At 39.5% G+C, this 22,385-nt stretch overlaps 1 protein-coding gene across 2 annotated transcripts; it reads left to right on the top strand.

The window, feature by feature from the left end:
- Positions 1–24: 24 nt before the first annotated feature.
- On the top strand, positions 25–21,360 carry SEPTIN2 (septin 2). 2 transcript variants are annotated; one of them, XM_030954397.1, is made up of 13 exons: positions 25–99; positions 2,372–2,404; positions 3,498–3,618; positions 6,737–6,823; positions 7,681–7,804; positions 11,713–11,847; positions 12,079–12,196; positions 13,482–13,583; positions 13,879–14,024; positions 14,675–14,758; positions 16,894–16,951; positions 18,266–18,378; positions 18,785–21,360. In XM_030954397.1, the coding sequence occupies exons 2-12, from the start codon at positions 2,396–2,398 to the stop codon at positions 18,368–18,370; spliced, it is 1,089 nt and encodes a 362-aa protein (XP_030810257.1). In that variant the 5' UTR covers positions 25–99; positions 2,372–2,395; the 3' UTR covers positions 18,371–18,378; positions 18,785–21,360. The 2 variants fall into 2 exon arrangements, with proteins under 2 accessions (XP_030810257.1, XP_030810258.1); XM_030954398.1 differs by lacking the exon at positions 25–99 and adding an exon at positions 107–232.
- Positions 21,361–22,385: the final 1,025 nt, after the last annotated feature.

Genomic DNA, 22,385 nt, shown 5'->3' with positions numbered 1-22,385 from the left:
CCTGGGGGCGGGGCCTGGGGCGAAGCGGCCCCGCCCCCTCGGCCGGCCGTGCGCGCGCGGGAGCGGAGCTCGGGGCCGGCGGCTGCGGGAGGCGCTGAGGTGAGGGAGGGGCCCTGCCCCGCCCCGGGAGCGCGAGGTTCCACTGGGCGTGAGGGGACGCGGCGGGCAGCAGCGCTGGGAAGGGCTCTGTCCTTTTCTAGACGGATCCCCGAACCTGAGGGGTTTGGTTGAGGTGAGGTGATGCTGGTGAGGAGGGAGCAGGACGATGCGCGCTGCGGGCGCTGCCGGGGAGGTGTGAGGCGGGATCTGGTGCCCGCGTGGCCGCCATGGGACCCCCGGGCGGGGGCCCCTCCCACGGCAGGCAAGGCAGTCGCTTCTGGACGTGCTTTCGTAGAAAACTCTAGCCGCGCTGTGGAGACCGGAGGGTGAGGAACATGTCCGACCAGCTCCTGAGGAAAGTCTGGGCTGCTTCGAGGCACCCGAACCCCGACCTCAGCCCGCAGCCCCCCGTGCGCTGCCCTGGGCTCGGGTTTGCGGTGGGACGGGGCCTTGGCCTTCGGGTTCGGGTGTGCTCCCGCCTGTGTGGGAGCGCTCGGACCGGGCGGGAACGCCGTGGGAAAGATCATTCGTGAAAAGTTTCTGTGCTTGTTCTCTATGTTAAAATATAATGTAGCTGTAGCCGTCTGCATAACTCTGCTGGCTGCTTCGTTTCCCCAGTAGCTGTGAGAAACTTTCCTCTGCTCTTAGCCCGCCTCTGAGAAATAGTTGGGTGACAGACAAGTCTCACAAATTAAAAGAATGTTCCTCTGTGTTCCAGCAGGATCTGGTTTTGTTTGGCATTGAAAACCTCTCATGGAGAATGCTTAAGCAGGAATCGGTGACATCACTGGGCAGGAAACACTCTTGGAAGGAAGAGTTGCTATCAGAGCAATCTTACATGATAAAAGGCTCATGGATAAGTTCTTCACTAGCTGCATACATCATAGGTCATAGATTGTTTTGTGGACTGAAATACAGATGTTGCAGATACTAGATTTTATTTTTATCTTACTATTTCACTTGAGAACCATGTTATCCAGTTTTTACTTTGTGCCAGTAATCAGGGTGTCAGATTTTTCTCAGCGAATTTGGCTTAATGAGAAAGGACACCAAATCACTTCAGTGTTTAACATCTTCAGTCTGTAACTCCCATCAAACCCAAATGAGGTTGAAATTGTGTAAACATACACCTATATGGTAACTTTGAGGAGAAAATCCTGGAAATCATCCCCACACTGAAACAACTTTACCTTGTGCCTGACACAAAAAGTTGGGCTTCTGCTGTCTAACGCTGGGCAGTTTGTTTTGATTCCAAGATGTCTCTTTGCTGGGAGGAACAGACTGAAGGCTGCTGCAAACTGAAGCAGTTTGGTGTAATTTCACACAAATTGAGCTTGCTGACAAAATCTGCTTGGAAGATGGAAAGAATCAGGTAGTGATAATTTCAAATCCATGGAATTAAAGTGCAAGTGAGCTAGGTAAGAGGTGGCTGAGGGCTTTGGGAGTGGGAACTGATACCTTGTGGTAAGAGTGTGAGCCAAGGGAGGGACTGGAAAGGGGAATTGTGCTCTTTATCACTTGCAGATACAGCATATGCAGACATTTTTGTTGCTGCAGTAAATCACATGATCTCCTGAAATCATGCAAGTTAGTAGTTGGTGAGTCTTTGTTAAGAGACTCTTTGCACATAAGTGTTAGATAAGAAATCTTTAAACATTTTTTGTGCCTGTTTTATATTTCACATACAGCTACATATGAAAATTTTATATTGGTAAGCAGGAGGTAGAATGACTGAGTTTGCGAGCATCTAGATAAAAGAGGAAGAGAAAAAGTTTCATTTTGAAGCTGTGAGCTCTTTACAAAACAAGCATGGATGGAAATGTTGAGGAGAAAGAGGCTTGAGAAGAAAAGTAATACATGAATTAGGGGTTTTCTTTTGCTTTGAAGAAACTGTTTTCTCTAAAGAGCAAGGTGTCTTTTAGCAAGGTGCTTGGTTTGGTGAGTTTTCAGAAAGGATGTGGACTTTGAGGCCTTCAGAATGGTTTGTCGCACATGTGCTGCCTTCAGCACCCCCCATTCATGTTGCTTGAATTTCTTGTCTGACTGCATTTATAAGAGCAATGGTAGCTGAAAATTCTGCCCCTTGTTAGTACAGAAGAGTCAAATACTTGTGCCCTGTGAAGGAGTTGACACTGTTTCAGAGTCTGGACATCCAGTCAGGGATGCTCCTTTGCCAATTTAGAGTGCAACAGCAGATATTACACTGGTTTGTGGGTGGGTTTTTTCCTCATAAAATTTTTAACAAGCTGATAAACGTTATTATTTTTTTCAGATTTTTTCCTGTCCTTGCCTAAAAATGTCCAAGGTAAGAATAACATTTTTGTCTTCTAGTGTAACAATGGCAAATACATTTTTTTGTTTTTAAGTATTAATCTTCAATGACAATTGTGCAACTTGCACAACTTGCATCTGTTTGATGATGAAGGGTATTCAAAATTTACTGTCTTTGGGAGACACAGTATTGAAAGATGAATGATGTAAGACATAGATTAAAGTAGTTTCATGCACGTATAAATCTCTGCAGTTAACTAATACTCTTGGAAGGGTTTCATTTTGGTCAGAGTTGTATAAAAGCTCCCTGCTGCATCTTCACTGAAACTTCCTTTCTGCAATTTTGTGCATCATTTAAGGAAATGGTGGATTAGTTTTAATTTCTTTCTTTACTTATAGAATCAACTAGTTTTCCAATAAAATCCTTCATTTAAAATATTGTAACCTAAAATATTATTGTCATGCTGGGATTCATCTAATTCTTGGCTCCCAGCATTTGCTATGATGGGTAAAACACCCATGTTGGTTTATTGGAGAGAAAAGAGTGATAAAGGGTGCTTGAGTGATGTGTTTGAAGAGGGAACTAAGAGATGTAAAGATTTCTCTGCCATATCTGTAGTAGTGAGCATTCTATTCTGTAAAGTCCCCTTCCCCACACTTGAAGAGAGCTCTCTGAAGAGCACCTCCAGCAGAAGGCTTTCACTTCACAACTTGCTCAGGGTTTTCCTTTGGATGTGCTAAAAAAGGATCAGGAATGTTCATCTTTTTCTTCAAGTCCATAGAAAACTATTTTATTTTAACTGTGTGTGAAGACTCTTCAAGAAGTGATTAGTGCCCACAATTCATACTTTGTCATACTTTGATAAATAACTATTTGGGATTTTGTTTCTGTTTTAGTTAAAGTGATCTTAGCTGGATATCTGAACAAGTGAAGTGTTTTTTAAGCTCTAGGTCAGTGTAGTTGTTCTGCACTTCTTTGTGAAACTGTTGAGTAGTAGGAACCTCTGAGTAGTTTCCTCTTTGTCACATAGCTTCAAACCTTTTGAGTTGAAGAAAGAAGTTATACAAACGACTAAATCTTGAGTGGTTGCTTATTATTGTGTTATTTTTTTAAATTTCATTTGTAGCAACAGCCTGCTCAATTTACCAACCCAGAAACTCCTGGCTATGTTGGATTTGCAAACCTTCCCAATCAGGTTCACCGAAAGTCTGTGAAAAAGGGGTTTGAATTTACTCTGATGGTGGTTGGTAAGGAAACATTTTATAGTTTTTCTCACAATTAGTACTTGCTCACAGGGAATTTGAAGTTAAAACAAATGTTACTTGCACTATTCTAACGCTTCAGCTTGCATCAAAACTTTACTGTTGCACTTAGCTTTCTTTTATATTTAGTTGATTCTTGCAGCAGTTGTTTACCACATTACAAACCGTGCTTGAACACATTAATAAGTTTGTGGGTGAAGAAAGTTTATTGTGCACTCCAGCAATCATTCCTTCCTTCCTTCTCCCCTGTCTTACAGGATTCCAGCACTCCATTTAAAATGTAGTTTAAAACTGGTTTTGCATTTGAATACTGTCTTAGTTCATTTGTGTGTATGATTAAGAGACTTGTATTAAGGAGACCATTCTATTTAAAATGTTGTTTATACTTCTTTAGTTCAAAACAATCTGAACTCTATCTTTTCAACCCTTCCAAATACTCTCGTGAAAGAGTGAGAAGGACTGAGAATTGGACCAGTTGGTTTTGATGTGAGCTGTTACTTTTTACTTTGATCATGATTTTATGTTAGCAGCTGTAATCTAAAGTGTTACTCTATTTGATAATTCATTGGAAGTCTGTGTTGGTAAAAAATCTGATGTCTGCAGAAATACCTTGATCCTTTGAGAAATGGGTTGCTATTCTTGAAAATTAAATAGACTCCCAAGTCAGGCTTGAGTGTTTTGTCTGTCTCTCTGTTTGTGAGCCATAACTTGTGAGTTTTGCTGTTTGAACTCTGTAATTCTTGCTTTTAAATAGGCTTTCACAAAAAGTACCCTAATAGAATTAGGCTCTTCATTACCTGGCACAACAAGAAATAAATCCCATTTGTGCGCTAGATTTGCCTAAGAGACATCACAGTGGGAATGAGCAGGAGAGGTGAGATAGTGATGATGATAGGAGGTGTTTAACTTCTTAATGGTCTTGGATTTCAGTAGTTACAGGGAGAGTCTGTCCTGAAACCTTTCATTAGTTTTGCCAAATGACAACCCTAGCACTGCTTTTGTCCTGCTTCTGTATTTTGTTCTTCAGTGTTGTATCTTCGCCTTCCTAGAATTTTGTTGTAGTTTTTTACTGTATTTGATTTGCATGATGCCATGAAGGATATCTCATCAAATCTAAGAGTAAAACCAAACTATGAGTAGCTGCTTCAAATTGTGATGTCTGCTGTTAACTCTTCAGAATTTAGTGTTCAGTGATCTTACAATTGTTAACAGTTTTGGGAAAGAAAAGATGTGCTTTCTCTAGACTTCTAGATCTGTTTGAATTCTAATTGCAAATTCTGCCACGTAAAACAGTTCTGGAAGAGAGCAATGTAAAATTATATAGACCAACAGTTGTTTCTTGTCTCTTGTAAAATAGAAATAGAGGGGAAATGATGTAAGAGTAACAGAAAGAGAATTAATCCACCCATGTTGGAGTGAAGTGGAACTTTACTGTTGTTGCCTGCCAGTATTTTAAGGGGTAAATGAAAACTAAAAGAAGAGGACTTGGAAAAAAATAATTTCATTGAAAATTTGAAGTGATGTTTTAAGATACACTAGCGGAGGGAGGCAGCTGATGTAAGATAAAATAAACTGTGCTTTAAATTGTTGATTATTTCAACAGTTTGGAATGTGAATGCTTTCTCTTCAAATATGCATGGAGTTTAAGTATGTTCTCTTGTGGGCTGTGTCACAGTGCCTGTTTTGAACTCATTTTTCATTAAGTTGCCATCCTCCTTCATTTCTGAGCAGGATAATACTTTACAAGCTGCCTGTGCTGACAGAATCCTAATCAATGATTTTGCTTTTTTACACAGCTTTTGGCTATGTTTTTTTTTCCCTGCTATTGTTTACTGTGGTATCTGAAAATGTGAGCTGGAGTTTATAAGAATTTGGCTGCTTGGCTGTGTTGCTCCCAAAGAAATCCCAGTCACTTGTGTTTGTTTTTATGTTCATTCTCATTATTAAGCTATGACTTCATCTAAATCGTTTTTTCACTGAAGAGTCACTAAACTACTGTAGCCAATATAATCATTGACAGTGACTATGAAAACCGTTTTGGTTTATGTGTAATATTTACCCTTACTGAGACAGTGGAATGTGGCAGTGGATGAAATCATACTTTTCTGATTTTTTGCTGAAATGATTCCATGTGACTGTTGAGTTACTCTGGGTGCCTGTCACCTTCACTGGTGCAGGCTGCACTGGCACAATATGATCTTCAAAGCTGCTTTCTGTAAGGCATTAAAAACTGGCAACTCTTATTTAATTTCAAAAAAATTTCTGTCCTTTTTTTTCTGTTGTTCAGATGTTTTTGTCAGATTCATATTGCAGTGCTACTCAGAGATTCTGTGGCCCATCATTTTTTAACATTTTTTAAAATTTAATCCTATCAACACCTGAAATAAAACTAAAATTCTATAAAAATATTTCTTCAGTGAACTCAAGTACTGAGCATTTCAAGTTGCTACACTTTTTTATGCTATAAACATTTGTTCTGATTAAAATCTTGATCTCTAATGAGTCTAAATTTTCCTCACGGCTGTCAGTATCTCTAGAACAAAAATATACTCATGGTACAATTTGGTAATCCCCAAGTTCATCAGTATAAAAAAATTGCTCAGTGGCCATATTCCTCTTGCTTTGAGTTCTTGTTTGCCATATTGGCTTAAAAAACAGAAATAAATCCCACTTTATGTAGCCTGGCTGTACAGAAGTTCAGCAATGGATTTTTCATTGTTTAAATTGATGATAAAGCCTTGACAGAATATAGCTTCTCACTGGGTATGATATTTCACATTCTGGAGTGATAACAGAAAATCTTGTCTTAAAAATTCAGGAGACATGAAATGGAAAATCTTAAGTTGAAATGGGTCACAACTCCACTTGACTAGCAGCATTAATTACAGATCCTCAGTGAGAGCTCTGGGAAAGTGCATTACAAAGGCAAGATGTAAAAATTGTTTTTCAACCTCTTTGTGTAAACTTGGCTAATCCAAAATTAGAATTTGCAAATTCTTACTTTGAAAGAAATATGAAAAAATCTATAGTCAGATAATACTGTCAGATAATCTTGAAATTATTTATGTAAATATTTTGAATTTATCTTTATATTGAATCACAGGTGAATCTGGATTAGGAAAATCTACATTAATAAACAGCCTCTTCCTGACAGATCTTTATCCAGAAAGGATAATCCCAGGAGCTGCTGGTAAATATATCTTTGCTCAGTGGTTTTTGGAGTTGAATGCATTTATCTTTGAGCTTGGTAACAGCCAACAGTGATTTCTAGCTCCAGTAGTTTCTAATGCGTTTCCTGACACTTGAGCTGTTTGATAAAACCGTTTTCCTCTGCACCCAGGATGTCTATCAGGTCTTTTTTATTTAGTCTTTGGGTGTATTTGTATTAACACCTAGAAATTTGATCCCTTCTTTTGCTTAAAAACAGTCTTTGTGTCACAGTAAGATAAAAAATCAGAGAATTTATTTAGTTTTTAATCTGTTGCAATTGTAAACATATGAATTGTTGTTTATACCTGATTGCACCTTAATTCATTTGCTTTAGATTGATATTCAGTGAATGAGAACTTCACTTCCTAGTCTTCTTCATTTCCTTGTCCTATTTTTGTTGTTATCAAGGTATGCAATAACACAGCAAAAGAGAATATTGTAATAAAATAAAATATGCAATTTTTCTCTTTTTGCTACCTGTTGAATGACTTGCTTTAATGATTTAATCATGTTAGCTGATGCTACTTATTACTTCCAGCCTTAGGAAAAAAATCCATTACATATAATTTTATATTGTTTTCCCATTACTGATGGTTTTGTCTCAGACCTTTTGCCTTCATTTCTATATTATTTTTAAGAAAAGTATGGAATCTCATACTCAGTCCTCTAATAACACTGAAGGAATTTATGTACTGAGTCTTTTTGTTATCAGGCCTTAGAATGCAATCAATAGAATAATATTTATGCTGTTTTATCTGCCAGTTAATTTTTGGAGCTGATCTCAGAGTGCCATGGTGTCAGACTGGACTGTGCAGGATGCAGTTTGTTGTTTTTCAGATAAGATTGAGCGCACGGTGCAGATTGAGGCCTCCACAGTTGAAATTGAGGAGAGGGGAGTGAAGCTGCGGCTGACGGTTGTGGATACCCCGGGATACGGGGATGCCATCAACTGCCGAGACTGGTACGTGCACACAGAGCATCTCTTCATCTATCTATAGAGAATGACATAGATTTCTTATCTCTCCTGGGGGGTGGAAGTGTGCTGTGTGTCTGTGAAATGCTGAATTTGAGGTGGGATTCTTTGTTTTCTTATTTTGAAGAAGCTTAATTTTGGTGTTATGAATTAATTCCAATACATATGAAGAGGCATCAATAACTTTGACACAAATTGAAATAAATGTTGTGGCACTTTTTCTTTCTTTGTTAACTTCCATTTTGTTTGAAAGAGCTGTAAGTGAACAGTGACCTTGATTCTCAAGAATACTCTGAGAAAGTAAATCGCCTGCTCTTCAGTGCGAGCAAAAATCCACCCCTAGCTCTTGTCCACGTTCACTTGAGCATTCTCAGATTCTGTGCCTAATTTTTAAGTGCTTTTCATCGACTTAGATTTTGGTTGGTTGTTTGTTTTTTCTTTTTGCAAATTTACGTAATAGTAAATACTGAGAACTAATCTTGAGGTCACATCAGTTTTTAGTGGTAATCCCTTTTCCCGCTTCTCTCAAACCCCTAAACCTCAAGGCAACCTCTGCCTTTCCCCATAACTTTGGAAATTAAATTTCCCAATGAAGTGAAATTCAGCTTCAATGCCACATGTCCTGTCCTGTGAGCCCAAGGACTACTGCATGAGCAATCTCCTCTTTCATTTGTTCAAGAGCTTGTTGTTATTCAGGACTCCACTTAAAATCATTCTTCTTCTGGGTCGCATAATAGAGAGGCCCTACAATCTGACTGTACTCTGGGATATGCGCCTTACAAAAACTCACTGCACCTGGGAAAGCCTGAGCTTCATTCCTGCTGCTCACTGGGGACAGAGCTGCTGTTTTGTTGACCACATCCATTGTAGTCTGACAATGCCTATTTTGTCCTTTTATTCCTAAAAACTGGATATCCTGAGCAGGTCCCTTGACCTTACTTTGTTTTATGGCAAAACCAACCCTCAGAAATATTTGGATTATCTTCTCTCCTTGCTCAAAACTTCCTCTGCAGTGTTTCCCCACATGATGATGCCATCAATGTACTGCAAGTGTTCTGAAGCCTTACACTATAGGAGTAACATCAGCCCTTCTATTCTGTCTGAGGACATGCCCACTGGAGGCTGGAGCTGCATTTGTGCTTGAAGAATTTCCTGTGGTGGTGGTACTTCCTCTCAACTCCTGCACCCCTGCTGCTGAGGCAGTGGTGGGTTTTCCCATTTCCTGATGTCTTTTCTGTGGCCATGTAGGTAAAACCACAGATTACCACGTGGTGTACATCCTGTCTCCTGAGGATGGGGCTGTTTGCTCCCAGCAGCAGAGACTGGCCCATACTGGTGGAGTATGGAACATTTCCTCTCTAGTTTTTCAAATCTGTTCTTAATCTTGGATAGTCTTTCCACAGCTGAGGTGCAGGCTGGTGTCTTGGTTTGGGAAGACAGGAGTCTGCTAAGGAAGGCAGGAGCCTCCCCTGAAATGGAGAATGTAAACCCTCCCCACCCCTCCGAATTGCTATAAATTTTAAATTAAGGGGCTCTCAGGCAAAAATATGGGAGCAGGAAATAACAGCTCTTTAATAGGAAAGGAAAAAAAAAGAGTAAAATAAACAATGCAGTCCGCTAGAACAACACTGACAGAGTCAGAACCAAACCTGACACCCTGTGGGGTGTTGGTGGCAGTCCAATTGGAAATGTGGCTGCAGCCCTCCTGAAGTATCAGGTGTGGTTCTGTTGGAGCAAGGAGGATCTGTAGAGAAGGATGTATTCTTCCTCTGAAGATCCCATGGAAGAAGACAGCTGCTGTTCCTCTGGGGAATCCCGTGGAGAAAGCCGTGCTGGTGTCTCAAAACCTCTGGATTATATCTGGGTAGCAATGCTTGGCTCCTCCCTCTGGGCTCACATCTCCCAATGGGATGTTATAGTTCTTATCAGTCATGCAGTGACATTCAATAGTCTGTTATCAGCAATGTCCCCTCCCGAGGGAGTTGTGAATGTGGCACTCAAAGAGAGAGATAAAGCAAACTGCCCACTTGACAAAGGTAATCTGCCATACAGATGGTAATGGAAAACAACTTGCATTGCAACAGCTGGTAGGGAATAAAAAAAGTTCTATTCATGTTGCCAGAGTTGGGTCACCTGAAGCACTGTTTGCACTCCTTCTTTCATTGACAACAATGCCAGTGAGTTGACATACAACAGTGGTGTGCTCTGTACAAACTTCTGCCACGTGGATTGTGTACAGTGAACCTCATCTGGATCTACAGGGGACTGATGGTTATTTGAACCCCTATAGATTGCCTCCAGCACAGCTAATTCTCTCAGGTACTGGATACCTTTTTCCATGATCTTCCACCTGCATGGTCACACCATTAGATCATCCTTGAGACAATACCTTTCCCTCACACTTGACAGGAGTCACCACCAAAGCTGAGAGGTTCTGTCCTCTTCCTAATCCCCTTGTCAATGCCCACATCGCAGGACAGGGATTGCAGTTCCTTGGCTTCCCTATGATCTGCTTCCATGTGGTGGGCTACCATGTCCTGATACCAGAGCAGCCAGGTTGCCAGGGTGTCCCCCAATGGCAGCTGAAATATTTTCACATATCTTGCAGCTCACCAGGAATAACAATTGGGTGATTATCTCTGGCCCTGCCTCTTCCTCCTGCTGTGAGGGCCCTGCTTCCTCTTCGTCCTTCACTAAGCAAACTGATTTGGTCTTGGATTTCTTCTTCAGTGTAGGGGCAGCTGTTTGTGGCACAGGTTGTGGCAGTGGTTCAGCTGCAGTTGGAATGGCCATGGTGCCTGCTGCTCTGCTTTCCTCCTCCTTGCCTGAGGCCGCTCTCTAGTGATGAGCAGTGTCCAGTAAATAAAAGCCAGGGCTCAAGCACACTGCAATAAGTTGCTCCTCTCTGGAGTTGTCCCCTCCTGTAGATCTGGGCCAGAACCAGGACACTAGTGGACAAAAGTTGGGTATGAGCAGGCAGTCCCTGAAAACCATTAGTGTCCCAGGCTGTGTCAAAAGCAGTGTGGCCAGCAGGCTGAGGGAGGGAATTCTGCCCCACTCCTGTGTGATCTGCATCCAGCTCTGGGCTCTAACACAAGGCAGACATGGACCTGTTGGGGCAGGTGCAGAGGAGGACCACAAAAATGATCCAAGGGCTAAAACAGCAGTAAAGAGAGGCTGGGAGAGTTGGGGTTCTATCTGAAAAAGAGAAGATCCAGGGAGACCTTTCTGAGGACTTGACATATATCAAAGGGGCTCACAGGAAACATGGGCAGAGACTTAACACTAGGACCTGTAGCAGCAGAGAATGGGACAATGGTTTGAAACTGAGAGTAGATTTAGGTTGGATGTAGCAGAGACTTTTTTCCAGTGATGGTGTTGAGGCCCCTGGCACAGTTGCCCAGAGAAGCTGTGGCTGCCTCATCCCTGTAAGTGTTCAAGAGAACCCTGGACTAATAGAAGGTGTTCCTGCCCATGAGAGTAGCTTGGAAATAGGTGATCTTTAAAGGTCCCTTCCAACACAAACCATTTATGATTTTAAATCAGTTTGCAGCAAGAACCTTTAAATATCTTGAAAATGTGTGGTTGATGTTCATCAAGATATAAACACTAACCCAAGAGAAATTTGTTGTAGAACTGAGGTTGGGTTATGTATATTTTGTCTTTATATACATATATATGTAATATGCATAGTAGCTTGTTATTATTTGTTATTCTAGAATTCCAATAAAGTGTTAAGATGTGTGCTCTTCTATTTTCCCTGTTCTATAGAATCAGTAAATGAATTTTTGTCCAACAGAAGATTGGTTCACCAGCAGGCTATCTTACTGGTTTAATATTACCTTTGAAAGAGTCCTAAAGTTTTGTGATTCCTCAAATCTGTGTTTGTTTTACAGTTTTAAGACCATAATCTCTTACATTGATGAGCAGTTTGAGCGATACCTGCATGATGAGAGTGGATTGAACAGAAGACATATCATAGATAATCGAGTTCACTGCTGTTTCTATTTCATTTCACCATTTGGTCATGGGTAGGTGTTTCTCTGTCTTTTTTTTACTTTATTTTATTTTAGAGAATTGGTTTGTGCCTGGTAATTTAAATTTTCAGAATCAGGTTGCCATTACTTAAGAGCTGTTGTAACTGCTGACATTAATTGGCTGTGTTCTTTGTCTCTGTGTAAAGAGAGACATTTATGTTGGAGTGAAAATAAATTGGTAATTTAGAGTAAAAATAAATAAAATTTTCCATATTTTAATTTTAGCCTTAAGCCTCTGGATGTTGAGTTTATGAAGGCCATACACAACAAAGTAAATATTGTACCAGTGATTGCAAAAGCTGATACACTTTCTCTGAAGGAGAGAGAGAGACTAAAGAAAAGGGTGAGTATTTTTCTGGCTTGCAGAAATGTGTTGTGCTCTGGTTGTGGCAGTGTGGTGGCTGAAGAGAGGGGCATTCTCATTAACCTTGCTCTGTCCTAGATGAGGAAAATACAATCTCATGCACAGTGGAGCATCACTTAATATGTAGTTTGATATCCTGTATTTTATTATGTATTAACTGAGAAATTGTCCTTAGAATGTTGGTTGCAAAATGGCAGTCTGGCTACATTTACAATTAGATTGAGTGAATTTTGAAACTTTGGAAAAATATTTAAATACATTTGCTGATGCTAATTGCTCTGTTACCTGTTTAATCAGTCCCAAAGCAGAGATAGTATCTGCATATAGAATGTGCACATGTATATTTGCGTTTTTTTACCCAGAATTCTGGTGGTTAAAAAATGGGATTTTCAGAGATGTTTCTGATTGTGAGGTTGTTTTTCTTCCCTTATGTCACTCTTTCTAAAGCATTCCAGTTCTGTCTTCCAGAGGAAAAACCTTTTAACACATCCAGTCATGCAGGGCTTGATGCTGTATTTGCTGGGAGGAGGTGGGATTCAACAAACCATCATGAGCTAATAACAGCTATGAAGTTTAGAAAGAAGTGTTAGAATTAACTTGTCAAAGGCATGCTCCAGTCTTAGCTCTTGCATTGAAAACTTTATGATTTTGTCAGTTATTCTGAAAATCCTTATAGCTATCTTATCCAATCTGGAATAAAAATAAAGACTTTATTTATAGTATACTCTAGTAGGTATGTTTAGAGTGCTAGAATTCTGCAGAAGTAAAGATTATTCTTTTTTAAAGAGCAAAATTTGCGGTCTATGGTAGATGGATTCCTGGTGCAGGTACCATTACTGTCCATCATGAAGAAAAAAGTGTTTGTAGTGTCTATATCTCAGTTTTTCAAACACTCCCACCCCTATCTCCCCAAGTACTAATTCAGAGTTAAGAGCAAGGAGGTTAAACTGTAGCAAGCAAGTATAACTTCTGAGTCAACACCTTTATTATTACAAAAAAAATTGCAAAGGTTTAACAAGGCACAGTTTCCACAAAGGACGATGGTTTTGTGAACACTGTTGTTTGTATGAAAGTCCATGGCAAGTAGTTGTTGAATATCATGAAGAAATATAGTATTTAAAACTAAATCCTTGTTGAGCAATTTGGATGAGTAAGATATATCCAGATTTCTTAAGAGAATGTGTATTAAGTAATTTTATGTTAAGATTTAAAAGTGCTGATTCTCCATGTACATTATATCAATTTATTTTATTGCATATCTCAGATTCTGGATGAAATAGAAGAGCATGGCATCAAGATTTATCACCTGCCTGATGCTGAATCAGATGAGGATGAAGACTTTAAGGAGCAGACCAGACTCCTGAAGGTGTGACTGGTGTAATAGTTATATACATGGATAATATGTTGTAATTTTTTCAGACTGCTCAGATGGCTTTAGGACAGGAGCTGCAATGAAACCTGGAGCGAGTCACTGTGTCTCTGCCCAGGCTTCCCTAGCTTGGAAGATGGTGGCAGAAGTTCCTTTTATTTATTTTACACCTTTAATTTAAAATAATTATGAACTTATTACCGTAATATGCAGTGCTGAGCAGAACAAAAGTTGTTCTTGGAGTTGTTTGTCATGGTTCATTATAAGTAACTTTGGCACTTTTGGCTTTCAGGCCAGCATTCCATTTTGTGTAGTGGGGTCCAATCAACTCATTGAAGCAAAAGGTAAAAAAGTCAGAGGTCGGCTCTACCCATGGGGTGTAGTTGAAGTGGAGAATCCAGAGCATAATGACTTCCTGAAGCTGAGGACCATGTTAATGTAAGTTAGAACATTCCAGTTAAATGGTAGTTTAGAAAACAATCACCAAGATAATCGAGCACGGCACTGGGGGTTTGCAGAAGTTATGTAATGCCTGGACACATTCAGAATTTGTGTGGAGAATGCCATGAGCGGACTTGACCTAGCTGAGCTAGGCCTAGTTAGGGGTTGGACCACACAGGACCCACAGATTCTCTCTGATCTGAATTACTCAGTGATTCTGTGAAAATAATGATTTGTCTGATTATTTTGTGCAATGTAGTGTTGTATTGCTACTCAAATTCCCTGGAACATAAAAGAGGTTGTGCTTATTTCCGTGTATCTATAAGTAGATACATTTGCAAGAGAGCAGACCTGAAAAGCCCCCTGATTGGTTTTTTTCCTGGTCTTTGATACTCTGATTTGCCTGCTCAGATTAGTCAAAGGCCTCACCCAGGAGTGCAGCTTCTGTCAGGGCAGTCTCAGGGCTGAGGTGACCTCTCTGTGTCCTTTATTGCACCAATTTAACTGAAATTAGTTTTAAATTAGTATGCTAAGTGGGTGTGCATGCTGAGCACATTGATCCAGGACAGTGCTGAATGCGAGAGTTGCTTAAGCAAACTGATGTGACACAAGGATGTTTTATCTTTTAATTATTTTGCTTCCTCCAGCACCCACATGCAGGACCTTCAGGAGGTGACCCAGGATCTTCACTATGAGAATTTCCGCTCTGAGAGGCTCAAACGAGGCAACAGGTTGTCATCTCATGGTTACATGCTGCTTTCTCCTCTTCTGAATTTGTATTTTGCTCTCTCTGTGTCTCACCTACCATTGCACTGCTAGGATTTGGTAGAACAAGGGCAGCTCTGTAACTCCAGTTAACATCAAGTTCTATTGAGCAGCTTACAAAGAGTGTAGCAAAAAATATTTGGTAAATCTGAAGTGATGGTGGTGGAGTTAGGGAATTGTAGGAATAGATCTGTGCTTTGGTCAGGCTTAAACACAGTTGGGTTGGAATGTTGAAGGTACTAAGTAGGACAGATGTCTGTGATAAATGTTGTCTTAAAAAAATCTGCAAATTAGATCAGAGCTGATATCTTAAAAAGAGTGTGGTTTTTTTTTCAGAATTAACAACCAGAATATTTGGATGGGGCTTTAAAAAGAGATCATGAAACTTTTTTGCAATGCTTTATTAAACATGACATACATAAATAGTAGCAGTCACAGACTGTTAGCCCTGTTTTGAGCTGGCTTGGATAGGGCACAGCTTTCCTGGAAAGAAAACTGGGCAATCCACCCCATTTTTAAATACAATAACAGGGTCTGTAAAGATGAGCTGGGGAGTTCTTGAGGGTAACTGCATTATTCCTGATTTAGGTGTTTCAGCTGCATCTCTTCTCACAGCCACTAGAGGGTTCCAAATTGCACATTTTGGGGTTTTAGGGGCATTTTGCAAAAGCTTCCCCATCAAGCTGTTAACAGATTTTGTAACATGTCTGCTCAGTTTTCAGCAAAAGGAGTTTTCCTTTTACAGTTTTCTGCCTGTAGCATTGGCCTACAGGCAAGATAAAATGCTCTTCTCTCCTGATTTGAAATCCTGCTTTCTGAAATTCAAGGTAAAAGTCCCCAAACTTCCCAAGTTCTGGCACCTTTTATCCCACAGATGTGTACAAAAGCCTTAGAGGTAATGGGACCTAAGATCATCCAATTTTTAGAGGATTTCAAGCTGCTGTTGAGTATGTGAAACTAAAACATGTTTTGTATATTTTCTAGTTAGGTGGCCCACTTACTTTCAGATTTCTGAAATGGTACTAGAATGTAGTTAGATTTACTGTGAGGGTAGATTTCATGTGAATTTATTTCAAGCTTGCACCTCTGCTACCAGGAATGCTTACAGTAGGTGTTGACTGTCCTTACTAATGATCTCAGAGGTTTTGGGGCACAGCAGATTTTTTTGCAATGTATTTATTTACAATAATTTATTTCTTTTTATTTACACAGGATTTTTTTACAAAGTATTTCTCTGTTAATTTTTTAAAAAACACCAATTTGTTTGCTTTACATGTTTGATGGCACTTGCTTGATTAGCTCCATTAGTAACCTTCCCTGTTGTGACATGGAGAATGAGAAAGCTATTAGCAAAGTGGTAGGAAATCTTGAATAAAGCCAGGTGGGAGGCAGTCACTTCTCCCAAGTAACAAGCGGTGCAATAACAGGAAACAGCCTCAGGTTGCACCAGGGAGCCTTAGATTGATATTAGGAGAAATTTCTTCACAGAAAAGGTGTTTGGGCACTGGCACAGGCTGCCAGCTGGTATCCCTGGAAGTGTTCAAACTGCTTTTGGATGTGGCACTGGGGTGTGGAGTTTGTGAGGTCTCCAGGGCGAGGTGAGAGATGGGAAATCTGACTCCATGTTCTCAGAAGGCTGATTTATTATTTTATGATATTATATTAAAGAATGCTATACTAAAACTGTACTAAAGAAAGAGAAAGGATATATCAGAAGGCTTAACAAGAATGATAATGAAAACCCGTGACTGACTCCTCAGAGTCCGACACAGCTGATGGTGATCGGTCATTAAGTAAAAACAATTTACAGGAAACCAATCAAACATACACCTGTTGGTAAACAATCTCCAGACCACATTCCAAAGCAGCAAACACAGGAGAAGCAATCAGATAATTATTGTCTTCATTCTTTTTTGAGGCTTCTCAGCTTCCCAGGAGAAGAATCGTGGCAAAGGGATTTTTCAGAAAATGTGACAGTAACACTGGGGGACATGATTTAATGATTAACACAATGGTGGGTTAATGCTCAGACTCAACAATCTTAGAAGGTTTTTCCAACCTTAATGGTTTCATGTTTCTAACAATATTAATATTGTTTTAGGAAAATAGAAGATGAAGAAGTGAATAAAGACCAGATTCTGCTTGAGAAGGAAGCAGAAGTAAGATGACAGAACTTTTTATTCTTGTAATGGGGGAATTTTTGTGTTGTGGCTACTTTAGAGCAAACATTTATATGATCTTGGTAATTTGTAAAGGAAAAACAGTTAAATGCCAATATAAAGTTATTTAAGGTTCACTAAGAAAACAGAATGAGAAGAGGCAAGAGGAGACTGAAGAGAGGGATTTTTTGGAACAAGTGGAATCTGGTAAAACATGATTCCATTTTAGTGATCAGCAATGGATGTAACACACACTGGGTGGGCAAGGAGAGACATCCTCATAGGAGTAAGGTAATCTGCAGTTAACAGCTGCAGACTGGGGCAAAGTCAGTTCAGCTCTGCACCAAAAGAGAGAATGATGGTATAAATGATCAGAAATAAAAAATGAATCAGAAATTCTCATTTTACCACTGTGACAAATTTATAATGCATAGATCTAATGCTGCTTTTCTTGTTCCTCTAAACTTTAAAGGTTATAGATAGGCAAGACTAGAAAAAGTGCAATGAAAAGCAAAATGTGGGCAGAAAGGTTGAAGTGGGACCTGAAGCAGGTCCTGTGCTAAGGTAGATGAGATTAATAGCCTTGTTGAGAAGTAGATGACAGAAGGGAAAGGGTCTGACATGATCACAGGTGGCAGGATAAATGGGAATCTTCCACACAAGCAAGAGGTCATGGTTAATAGGATTCATAGATGGTTGATTTCAATTAAAAGCTACTTCTAACATAGTCTGTTAGTCTAAAATGCAATACTCTAAAACTGAGCTTCAACCAAGCTTAGTCATGCTTGTGTCTCACTGGATGGTTTGCCTGTATAACTTTCTTCCACCTAGTCATCCTAGCAAGGGAGTTGGGGAATAATCCTGACAATTTTTTTTTTGGATGACAGATACTGGAGTAGTTTGGAGGAACATAAGCAGGCTGCCTTTTTCTTTTCCTGATAAACTTTACTAAGTGTAAATGCTTGTTCAGTACTTCAGAACTATAATTTTTATACATGTAATGTCAGAGACTTCCACTTAGGAGTGCTTAAAAATCCCATCCCACAGTACAATAATACAATCTATTTATTTCAGTCAGTAAATGCCCACAGTACAACAATAAAGTCTATTTATTTCAATCAGTAAATACCAGCCTCTTCAGTGATGAAGAGCAGTAAAAGAAGATGCTATAACCTGAATGCATTACCTGTCAGATAAAGAAAATGCAGATATGTGATCCCTCTTTAATAAAAATAAGAATTAGAGTGGTGACAGTGAAGAATTGTATTCTGAGGTGAGATCAGGCTGCAGAATTCCCCTGTGCTGCTTTTCCAGCTCCGTCGCATGCAAGAGATGATTGCAAGAATGCAGGCACAGATGCAGATGCAGATGCAAAGTGGAGAAGGTGACAGCAGTGCAGTTCACGGGCACCATGTGTAAAGTCTTGGGTAAGATGCTTAAATAACCACTTAATGGACTTCTCCTTTAGCTGCTCTCTAATGTGCTTGGTATTAAGAAGTTTTGGAAAAATGTTAACGAGGTGGGTTTCCATAGCTTTCAGTCTGAATTTTAATTTATAAGGATTAACTGCTGTTTGCAAAGTTAGATGGCTTGGAGTCAAACTAAACAGTGTGGTGGTATGTGTGTCTACATATAAAAATTTCCCAGAAAGTCAATACAATATATCCTGGTAAGAATTATGGAAGAAGTCTTTGAAATAGTTTAACCAGGTTTCTTAATCTCATGATGAAGTCATTGTTTACTTGTGACTTATAAAATGTGTGCAGTTCTTTCAGGTTTCTTAATGTGAGAAGACTGCTGATCTGAAATGGTATTTTCCTGTCTTGTTTTTAGCTGATTTTACCCCCTGACTCACAGGAGACCTCCTGGAGCTGGATTGCAGTGGTGGAGGACAAAAGGATGCCTCTTGCTTCCATGTGATCTGGAGCTTGCTGTGGAGTTTAATGTGGGACTGTTTTGTGGTAACACCTTGTGAGATGTATTTCATAACATGTAGTCAGTTGGTATTTTTATATATTATACACATTTGACTTTCATTTTCTTTAGTCCTTCTTTTCTTGAGGTTATTTTAAATTTCCTATTAGGGATACAAAATAGTCATTGAAAGTTTCCTGATAAGCAGTAGATAATAATATTTTTTTAGTATACCTTATTAGCTCCCTGCTTTTAACTTTGTATTCCATTTAGAAATAAACAGCTGCCAGTGATACCTTGTTCAGTGCCAGATAACAGTCACCTGACTAAGGCTGCACCCCTGCAAGGCTAATTTTATAAATATTGCAGTGTTTACATGTGTGTGTGAGACCAGCAGCCCTTTCTCTGTCTCTGCTCACAGCAGAGGATTTCCTTGGCCTCTGCAGAATATCAAATGAAAATTCAAGCATGCCTGGTGTCTTAGCAAAAGAAAGAAGATGCCTCTGTGAAAGGCACACTGTATGTTACATGACAGGCATTATTTCTTTTAGATTTAACCTTGAGGGTTATTGTTTTCCTAAAATCTCTTACTCTATTGCAGCTAATTTTGAATAGTTTCTTGTAGGCCATCACAAATCACTCCTGCTATTTTCTGGCATTATTGTAGCCAAATAAACTTGAATAAGGCTGATTTTATTGTTGAAAGAGGTAAACTCCAAAGAGTAGTTTTCTATGCATGGGTGTTTCCTACATCCGAAGGATAAAAAATTCTATAATTCCTAATAAGTATTTTCATACTATTTTTAGGGCATTGTAAACTGTTACATGTAGTAAAAATATATATTAGCACACTTCTCTTTTTAAAAGTGACCTGTTCCTGTCAGGATCAATGCAAACTGTATTTTAAGTTCTTGCTCCAGGATGGAGTCAGCAGTATTACTTCAGGAGAGACTCTGTTTTCTTTTAATAGACCAAGGTCACTTTTTTAATCCTGGTAGCAAAGGAGACTGTTTTTAGCTTGGCTGGGCTTGTGCTGCAGATCATTCCTTGTGTTGTGTTTGCAGCAAATAATCAATAATCAACACAAGTGCCCAGGTGGTGGCTGACAGGGCAAGCAGTGACACACCCTGAGTTGTTTGCTACTCCTGATAAAGCCAGCAATCAGATTTCTTCATCTGATCTATCACAAAACATCCTTATCTGAGCAGCTAATAAACAAATAGATAGAATTGCAACTTCTTTTGGCTCTTTGAGCTCAGGTGCAGCTGTGACTTTTATAATTTTGTTAATGTTCCTGTGAAAAAATTAATGGAATTTCTACAGCTAATGTATAATTCCAGTGGTGCTTCAGTGGCTAGATTAAATATAAATTTAAATTTTTACCTGCCTGAAACTGCTGTTTTATATTTGAATCTTTCTAAAAATGTGAAGTAAAATCCTGCATCATAGCCTTTGCTGGGGAGCTCCAGCTCTCTCTTCCAAAGTAATTAAAGTTTGACATGACTCATTTAACCCTCCCTAACCTTTACAAAAGTGAAAATGAGAACCTTTTTGTATGCACAGAAGAGTTAAATCCCATTTTGTCAAATCTCTACATATAAAACTTGGATGGAAAAACATGTGCTTCCAAATTCTTGAATTGCTTTTTCAAAAAAAAAGGTGTAGGACCAAAGTAATGTAGCAGCACTGTCAGAGAACACTCCACAACACCTTATTTATTTCTATTACCATGAGCTTGTACTTGAAGAAAAACTGTGAAATGTAAAATGTCTGCACAGGGGGCTGGTTGTACTTGTCACTCTCACTGTGTCTATTGGGTTGATAAGGTTTTTTCCCTCTATTTTTAACATGGGAACAAGAGCACATTTTCCATTTGTTTAGTGCTGTTTTGTCACCATCTGTGAAATTATTTCTTTGGAATATTTACATATCTATTAAAATATTTGTTCAGGATAAAGCATTTAATGTTATTATTAAGGAAAAAAAGTAATTGATCTAAAAATTCAACAGGAGAAATATTTTTGTATGTTGTTTTGGCATTTAATGGGAAAAACCAAGTTTATGGCACCAGCCATTTTAGATAATTAATTACTGCTTCTTCCCAAGCCTTTGGGACAATTGTTCATAGTGTGCCTGATGTCTCTGAAGGTTTAGTTCCCCTTCACTTTTCTTGGGATGGTCTTGAAATGGATGGTTTTGTGCTAAGGCGTGAAAAGCAAGACTACTTTTCTCAGAAAAGCTGCTGGTAAAAGAAAGATATGAGTAGCAGAAAGGCTTGGGGACAAAAGGTAAATTCTGTTTGGTGGCCTGCTGAACTGGCCACAGTTCTTTTTCTTTTACTGTCTTGTGATGGTTTTTATATTAGGAGTAAAAATACTTTTGAATTTGCAGAGCTTTATAGTTGATAGCAAAAGTTACTAGTTCTTGGTACAAAAACCTGTTATAATCTATGTACTACAATTAGCTAAAACTGTAATAAAAATGCTAAAAAGCTGTTTTGTGTTTATTATGATTCTTTATTATACTCAATATTAATTTGTGGTGATATGTTTGAAATATTGTCCTGTTCCAGCCAGGATGGGGTTAATTTTTGGGGCAGCCAGGAAGGGCAGGGTTGGAGTGGCAGTGGATGGGGTTGGGCTCCATGGTGGGCATTTTTCCATGTGAAGCTCTCTCTCTTTTGTATCATTTTTGTTATTTAATATGGTTGCTATTACTGTTCCTTTTCTTATCTCATTGCTGTTTCCAGTAAATTGTTCTTACAACATTTTGTGTTTCCAGTTCTCCTCTCCATCCTGATGCAGAAAAGAGGGAGAGAGGAAGAGGGAACAAGTGATTAGCAGCCTGGTTTGGAGTTTCAGTGGGAGCACTGAGTTGGGGAATACCATTCCTAAACCAGAACAGCCTTAATTGAGCCCCAGTGTGGGGCACAAAGCAGTGAGATAACCACAGATCTGCCCAGAGCAGGTTGGAAACAGGTTTGATCCAAGCATTTTCTGTATTTGAGAAGTGACAATGTTGCTTGGTCTGTTCATGTGGGTGTGATGCCTAACTCTGTGTTTATTGCCATAGATGCTCCTCATGGAGGGGGGGTTTTCAGGGCAGGAAGAGCAATCAGGATTGCTTTGTTGCTGTACTGTGGGATGCCACTTTATGACATGATAACATTGAGGACAATGAGGGTCACTTGATGAATATTCGGTGTTGCTGTGCAGGGAGAACAGGGAAAGATGATTTTCTCCAGCTTTTCACCCCTTTTTCCTCCCTCCAGCCTGTTACAACAGCTTTTGAGAGTTTTGAATTCCCTTTGTATGCTAAGGAAAGCATGTTCTTGTTGCTAAGTCTGCCAGGTCTACTCAGTGGGGTCCATACCATGTTGAGAGTCAGGACAGAGATTTCTAGGGAGGTCATTCAGAGATCTGCCCTCAGGGATGAATAGACAGGCATAGCATGGGAGAAAATGGGCCAGGTTTTGGGGAAATTCTCTGCTACAGTGGTTTGGAAGTTCACCCCTAAAGTA

Source organism: Camarhynchus parvulus, chromosome 9 (genome assembly GCF_901933205.1).
Source record: "Camarhynchus parvulus chromosome 9, STF_HiC, whole genome shotgun sequence".
In the NCBI taxonomy this organism is placed as follows: domain Eukaryota; kingdom Metazoa; phylum Chordata; class Aves; order Passeriformes; family Thraupidae; genus Camarhynchus; species Camarhynchus parvulus.
Note: the sequence above shows the minus strand (reverse complement) of the source record. Positions and strands in the feature narration are given on the sequence as shown.